General features: G+C 40.6%; 1 protein-coding gene across 1 annotated transcript; it reads left to right on the forward strand.

Annotated features, from left to right (window-relative positions):
- Positions 1-1,633: 1,633 nt before the first annotated feature.
- LOC147547766 (uncharacterized) lies at positions 1,634-7,294 on the forward strand. The gene is made up of 5 exons (XM_086666122.1): positions 1,634-2,030; positions 3,049-3,939; positions 4,049-4,179; positions 5,770-6,630; positions 6,752-7,294. The coding sequence occupies exons 1-5, from the start codon at positions 1,634-1,636 to the stop codon at positions 7,292-7,294; spliced, it is 2,823 nt and encodes a 940-aa protein (XP_086522248.1).
- The last annotated feature ends 741 nt before the right edge of the window (positions 7,295-8,035 follow it).

Below are 8,035 nucleotides of genomic sequence, written 5' to 3' on the forward strand. Positions count from 1 at the left end.
TTGATAATTTTCTACGATTGAATTTTACACAACCTGCTCGACCAAATGCTTCAATAGAAGTGAATTTGAAGTTTCCTCCCAATAGTGTAACTCGATGAGAAAACTAAGGAGTTCAAATTGATATGTTATAAAATGCTTTGAATCAAGAGCACTTACTTAATCCAAGGGTGATCATCTTCCTCATCTTGTAGAAAAAGTTATTAAACTTGTTTGAGAAGAGGGTGATCATAGTACTAAATTAGAACATCATAATAATTATCATCTCAACGTTACAACGGGAAATCTCTTGGCGACTAAAATTGGGGATATAGTGAAGGAGTGGAAGGAGGTGTCCTTCGACCAAGATGGAAATGCGAGCAATATGTCGGCTAGGACAATTGATAAAGAAGATCATCAAGTTCGATTGATTTAGGGGTCGTAGTGTTTAACTAGAAACCAATTACGATCGTCGAATTACGAAGTAATTCGCGGCTAACTTCGATCAGATCCTACATCGGGTTACACATAAGAATGAGTATTTAATCGGATGATATGAATAGTGGGAGTGTGATATAACATTGGGAATGTCCCATAAACATATCTCACAGGCCTAAATAGAATTTGGGCAAAAGATAGCAAAAATGCCCGAAATAAGGGCTTTGAGCCTAGGCCGGTTCGGGTACTTCCGGGACTCGGATTGGGCTGAATTTTGGAGGGTGAGTTGCTGACATACCCAGTAGTATGCACGAAAAATTTCGTGGTGTTTGGACACCTCCTCCTTAGAGAATTGAGAAAATATCAGTAATTGCTATTTTCGACTACTTCCCTAAATCTTATTCTAAAGGGTGTTTTGGGAAACCTTTGAGGAGGTGTATTCTCATTAGGGTTCTATATACACACTCTTAGGACAGAGAATAAGGTGTGAAATTTATCTCTAAGTTTTCTTACTCTACCACATCAATTAGAGAGGAGAAAGTGAGCTAATTCCCAAGCTATCTTTTAGTCGAGCAAGAAGAAGGTCTTCTTATTATCAAACCACCATTGGAGTGCTATCGAGCTTTCAAGGAGGGAGATTAAATACACTGTTCGGTATCCCCCAAGTAGAGGAGCTACGTTTGAAGCTCTTGGTCTGCTTTAATCTATTCAACTAGCTCGAGGGAAATAGCGATTAAGGTAATCTACTATCTTCCTATTAGTTAATTACTAGTTTTGCATGATGATCTTGGGGATACTAGTGTTAGACATTAGATGTCGTTATCCGCTATAAACACTAGTATAAGGGTATAATACCCAACATATAGTTCCGGCAAATCCAGAGGAAGCAGTTAGATGGTCCACATATGGAAGAGTTAACATAGCAACACCTTTACCAAAATCGCTTGTGTTACAATTACAGGGAGAGAGATCTTACGACATCACTCTATGTTTTGAGAAAATTGGTCGTTTCTGCTTTTATTGTGGATATTTGGGACATTCCATGGATTTTTGTCCTTCTCGCCTGAAATTACAAGATTTATTGGAGAAAAATCTCACAGACACACAAAAGGAGATGGTTATAGAAAAACTTCAACCTAAGTATCCGTTTGAATTCAAAGTGCTTCCTTTTTGGGAAAAGGATAATCGTCAAAGGATAAACTCTACACCCACTGTAACAATGGAAGAAGTAAACTTTATGCGGAACACCGAGAACATATCGGCGGTGAAAGTTCCGACTACACTGGCGACGGGAACCAGCAAACCGGCAGTGACAAAACATGTATCCCCACGTCCACCACTTACTGAATCAGGCCACGTTGTAACTACTATATCCCGACGTTTTGTGGGCCCGGAAGAGATGGTAACCCATGCATCGTTAGTGACCACTACCTCAGATAAAACAGGAAGTAGCCAACAAAATGAACTTCCAATGTTAGGGGGTAAAGAATCAGAGGTGGAGGATATTGAGGTAGAATATTCTTCACAAGCGGTGGTTAGTAAAAATCTTAAAAGACAGGCTCAAGCACAAGTTGTTCAAACAGGAATTAAACTTGCAAAAGGAGAAACACAAGATGGTATGGTTAGGGTCGTGGCGCTGCTCCCAAAGAGCCGCAAGGAGAATGCTAGTGTTATCTTGGAACTGTCGAGGAATGGAGAAACCGGCGACAGTTCACACACTCAAACAATTCCTCCGCGCAGTAAAACCTGATATACTTTTTCTGTCTGAGACTCGACTTATATCATCTTCTTCTTCTTTTAATTTTGATAGTTATGACTTAACAAAAAAAACTATTATTTCGGCTGTGGGACGTGGAGGTGGAATCGCTTTATTCTGGAAAAGGAGGTATCTCTACAAATCAGGTCAGAATCATCTAACCTTATACATGTTGAGGTTAATGATCTTAATTTTAAGTACGAGTTGTTGTGTCTTTATGGACCCCCGAGGTTATCAGAGAGACAAAATTTTTGGCTGTCTATTAAGGATATCTTATGTTCACTGTCGTCACCTTATGTTTGTATTGGTGATATGAACGCAATTGAGTCGCAAAAGGATAAATGGGGAGGAGCCGAACTTCGGCTGCCGAAGTTTCATCTTCATATTCCTATTTCTCGGACTTCATTGAGAATACAGGTTTAATCGATTTGGGGTTTAATGGGCCTGCGTATACGTGGTCGAATAATAAGAACCTGAACAACCTTGTTCGAGAAAGACTTGATCGGGTTAGTTCAGATTCTAAGTGGCTTCAACAATATCAGCACGCTGGAGTCTTCCACCTCCCGCGCTACAACAGTGATCATTGCCCAATTTTACTTAAGACAAATGTACTGCAAAGCTCGACCCCGAGAATATATAAATTCGAAGCCTATTGGATGGAACACCACAAGTAAAAGGAAGTATTAACTCAGGTATGGTCTAACAATAACCAAAATTTCTCGGCGAAATTGCAGGATGTTAAAGCAGATCTTGCCAATTGGAGTAGACACGCTTTTGGAAATACAGAGTGAAGATCAAAGGTGTTACGCAGTCAACTACTTCAGATTCAGAGTACTCCCCCATCACAATCTCATCTCCAGCAAGAAGCTGATATTCAGGAGGAACTGATGTGCCTAGGGAGGTCCAGAGAACTAAACTTGAGCAACGTACTAAGCAGTCGTGGGCCCTAAATGGCGATAGAAATACAAGGGTTTTCCATACTTCTATAGCTATTAGGAGGAAGAAAAATCACATCAAAACACTGACTATAGCGGATGGTGCTACTATTACAGATGAGATGCAGATAGCAGACAAAATGGTCGATCACTTTCAGAATTACTGCAGAGCTGTACCAGTTGTACAAGTACCTGAGGAGGTACTACAGAATTTCAAGCAATTATCGGCGGCCAATCAGCTGTCTTTATCACAAATACCAGCAGAAGAGGAGATAAAGGAGGTTGTTTTTGGCATGGGAGCCATGAAGAGTCCAGGATCAGATGGGTACCCCTGTGTTTTTTTCCAAAATGTGTGGGACATTATTAAATCTGATCTTATCAGGTACATACAAGCTATCTTTACACAGAGGTTCTTTGATCCTCAACTCAACCAAACTAACCTGGTCCTTATACCCAAAACTGAGCACCTTGTAATGGTAACTGATTATAGACCGATTGCCCTCTGTAACACTCTGTATAAAATCATCACTAAGTTGATCGCCAACAAACTTCGACCTTTATTGGAAGGGGTTGTAAGTTGGAACCATAATGCTTTTGTCCCTCAGAGACAAATCATAGATAATATAGTAATTGCTCAAGAATGTTTACATTCCATGTACCTTTCTAAAGCCAGATCAGGATCCTTTGCTTTAAAAATGGATATGGCAAAAGCTTACAACAAGGTTGATTGGTGCTTTCTCAAAACCATTCTGGTCAGATTTGGTATTCCTGAACCTTTGTTATCTCTCATCATGTGTTGTGTTACTACTCCCACATTCAGAGGCATAGTTAATGGTAATCAATATGGAAATTTTAGCTCCTCGAGGGGACTTAGACAGGGATGCCCTCTATCTCCATATCTGTTTATTTTAACTTCTCAAACACTATCTCTTTTGATCGCCAGTTATGAAAGGATGGACTTATTTACTGGGTACAGAGTTGTATTGCAAATTCTCTGGACAGGAAGTAAATTTTGCAAAATCCTCCCTTCTATTTAGCAATGGGGTGTCGTCAGAGTTAAAACACAATTACCAGGTACGGCTTAACTCACCCCTCATGACTGACTCTGAAAAATAGCTGGGTATGCTAATGTTGAAACCTGTATGGGCAAATATCCGCTCCACGAGGTGCCTGTAGAATAAAGGAACAACCGCTTTGTAAGGGTAAAACCCGCGAGGCTAAATAAGAAGGCCCGATAATGGCCCAAGTCGCTACTCCGGTCACCGAATCCATACCCGCTTGGCACTAAGCGTATCTGACACATGTCACGCGATAGCCACCTGCCAGTACTAGGCAATCTTACGGCCAGAGGATTATTGCGCAATCCATAACCGCACTAGTGGTAAATATTCCGTATCTGCCACTTAAAGACGGGCGTTACCGGCCAGTAGCTTACCGCACACGCGGTAACATCTTGGCCGTCCCTCGAGAAATTCGAATATTCATCTGACGGTCAGATCCTCTAACCCTTAACGTATCTCTCAGGAGTAATGACACAGAATAAATACGTCGGTTACTAGCTGGTTGTCATCAAGGCAATCCCTCTCCACCACTATAAATACGAGAAGCAAAACTCAGACAAAGGCATCAAATATTCGACAACAGAACTCAAGTAGCCAAATCCATTATCTCCATTCACTTGCTTTCTCATAAACATCCCAAAGTTCTTCTGATCATCTCAAAGTCTCTGACTCATCGTAGAATTTGGGAGATAGGAGTCTGATAGTCACAAATCAGACTCCAACTAGCTAACCGTATCAACACCGTACGACCACCACCTTATTGCATAAGAGCTCTCTGGTGTGATATATCTTCCATCCAACGGTAACGAGCTGACCGTAACACCCATCCAACAGTAACTAGCTGGCTGTATCACCATCCTAATACGGCCACCTCCTTAGCGCATCACTCACCTAGCGATAAGACGCTAGGCGTATCGTCATCATCCATCCAACAATCCTCACCGTCTGATCCACTTACGACCAGCACCTTATTGCTGACCCCTTTACGACCAGCACCTTATCGCAAGTCCCACTTACGACCAGCAAGTTAACGACAATATATCATCACCATCACCCTTTTTAGTACAGTAAGTATATCACTACCGTGGGGATCTGTTCCGACAACTCCACAAGCCGCGACACCTAAGCACTCCGACGAGGGTTACCTTCTTACCGCCCACTTTCACTTTATATATATTTGATCGAGTATCTGACTTGACCGTCAGAGCCCCCTTAGACTGACACCATCCCGGTGTCCCAGAGGCTTCACGATCTCTTCTCTCTTTTCTGTGCAGGTTATTTTCGACACGTAGCTGGTCCCCGAAGCATCCGACCCGACAAGACTTTTGACCGTCGACCCGTTGATTGTCAGACTTTCCGACCCGTAGACATTTTACCGTCTACAAAACCCAGGAACAGGATTAAGTCGCACGAGTTTCTCATCCACATATTCAAATCAAAGTTGGCTGGTTGGAGAAAGAAATTGACATCCCAGGCAGGTCGAACAACCCTCATAAAGGCTGCTCTTAGCCCCATCAACATTTACTTTCTAGGCCTCTCTATTATTCCTCAAGAGACCTTAACCATACTAGAGAGGATAGAACGTAATTTTTGGTGGGATCAGGATGATAATGAAAGGAAAATGCATTTCCTGCCTTGGGAATTAATCCAAAAACCTAAGGAACTAGGTGGGTTGTGTGTCAGGTTTTTGGCCAAAATTAATGAATCCCTTGTGGCCAAGTTGGCCTGGAGATTCATTACAAATCCAGAAGCAATTTGGGTACAAATATTGAAGGTTAAATACACAACAACAGGAGATTATTGGACAGAAACTAAACGATCTTCATCTTCCCCTATTTGGACTTCTCTTTTGCATGTTAGGGTCGAACTGCGAGCAAATGTATGCTTTCAAGTGGGAGATGGCACCTCGATCAACATTCATAGAGACCCTTGGGTTCCTACAGTTCAAGGATTCAGTCCTCGTTTCAAAGAAAGAAGACAAATCAGTCATATGGTAGTCTCAGATTTAATGCTAAACAACAAATTGAATGAACCCCTCATAAATGACTTATTCGAAGAGAATTCAGCTCAAGAAATACTTAAAATCCCTTTGTCTAGACACTGGACTACTGATGTATTAAGATGGATTCCTCACCCAAAAGGCCTCTTTTCAGCCAAGTCATACTTTCGACAAATAACTCTTCAAAACCAAAATACAAGATCGATAGTACCATTCCCATGGATGAAGTTATGGAAAATAAAAATCTTAGAACCAAAAGCGATTTTATTTTTGTGGAAACTGATCAACAAAGGATTACCTGTCCTGCAGAGTATTAGTAGGGGTAACCCAAATGTCGATCCAATGTGTCTCTTGTGTAATCATGCAGCTGAATCAGTTCAACATCTATTCGGTACTTGCCCAGTTTTCGCAAACATGATGAACTCGACATTACAAAACATGCAAATCAACAGTGAGTCAGATCCAGTAATCTTCATTAAAAAAGCTAGTTGAGAATCAAACAAACGAGAAGGATTTGGTGTTCGGGGTTTACCTTTTATGGCTTTTCTGGAAAGAAAGGAATAATTTATACTTTAATCAACAACAGGTCTCCATAAATTCGATCATAACTCAAGCCGCCTTCAGATCTAAAGGATTTGATAATGGATCTACTATACACCAATCAAATGAGGAGGATATCTTGTGGATACCACCAAATGGAGAAGCTTTCAAACTTAATCTTGATGGAGCTTTCTCATCGATGGGAGCTGTTGTTGCAGTGGTGATGCGAGACAAAGATGGAAGGATGGTTCACAAGAGAGAAATGAAGATTTCCGCAAGATCAGCTGTTGAAACAAAAATGAGGGCTTGTCGGTTGGCTCTCCGAACGGGAAAGGATCTAGGGTTAAACGAAGTTATATACGAGGGAGACTCTAAGATCATAGTAGACGCGGTATCCAACGGTTACGAGGACTACACGTGGCGCATTGCTCCTTTGGTTGAAGAGGCCCAACACAGATTAAGGGAAGGAAATCGCTGGACACTTGTTTTCTGCCCTAGAGAGGCAAACTCCGCGGCCCACGATCAGGGCCCATCTGACTCTCCTGTCTTAAAGTTTTTACAAGCACTTCTTCGACCTTTTCTAGTCTGAGTAGTGTTTTGTTGTGTTTTTCTTTAACTTCATGTAATGTTATCCCTTTTGGCTTTGCCTTATTAATGAAGTTATCAGTTCCAAAAAAATAAAATAAAATAATTATCATCTCAACATTGTGACGACTAAAAGGGTACTTCCATATCACCATAATTGAATCCCAACCTTGTTCGAAGTTCTGGATTTGCTTGTGAAGTTTCTCAATGCCACCATAATTGATTCTTCTCATGTTTTTTCTATATGTTCTTCTATTGATAAATTAGGGATTTGGATAGGTTTAGTTTTTATTTAAATATTCTGATGAGAAAATAAGGGGACATCATAACTACTTATGTCTGGTTTTTTATGCCAGCATTGAATCTCTTATTTATCTTGAATTCTACCTAAACACTTTCTCTCTCTAGAATTTTGATTTGTTTTAAGTAAATTTTCAGTAGTATTATTGAAAGAGATGAACGACTAAGCATCTCCTTCACTGTATGATCTTTATGTTATATTTTGACTGATTTTTATTGTTAAGTTGCTTTTAAGTTGAAACTATGTTTATAAAAAAAACTTAGGTCATGAACTTTACTTTGTTATTAGAGTAGTTCTTTGGGAAGAAGAATTTTTTTTTTTTTTTTTCAGGTGATGGGGTCGCCGGCGATCGGCCGACCATCGCCGGCGACCCCATTTCTCACGAAGAAATAATGAAAAAGACAGATAACGAGTGTTTCCTAATATGAAGGGTAAAGACGTAAA

Source organism: Eschscholzia californica, unplaced genomic scaffold, assembly GCF_041429995.1.
Source record: "Eschscholzia californica isolate CP2 unplaced genomic scaffold, dmEscCali1.0.p SCAF_3, whole genome shotgun sequence".
Classification (NCBI taxonomy): domain Eukaryota; kingdom Viridiplantae; phylum Streptophyta; class Magnoliopsida; order Ranunculales; family Papaveraceae; genus Eschscholzia; species Eschscholzia californica.

What these genes read in the sequence shown, in the direction of transcription:
- LOC147547766 (XM_086666122.1), top strand. Translation starts at nt 1,634, where the DNA reads ATGGAAGAAGTAAACTTTATGCGGAACACCGAGAACATATCGGCGGTG. An exon ending in AGTTAAAACACAATTACCAG is followed by an intron (nt 4,180 to 5,769) that starts GTACGGCTTAAC and finishes TGGTGGGATCAG; the next exon opens with GATGATAATGAAAGGAAAAT. An exon ending in TCAACAGTGAGTCAGATCCA is followed by an intron (nt 6,631 to 6,751) that starts GTAATCTTCATT and finishes AATCAACAACAG; the next exon opens with GTCTCCATAAATTCGATCAT.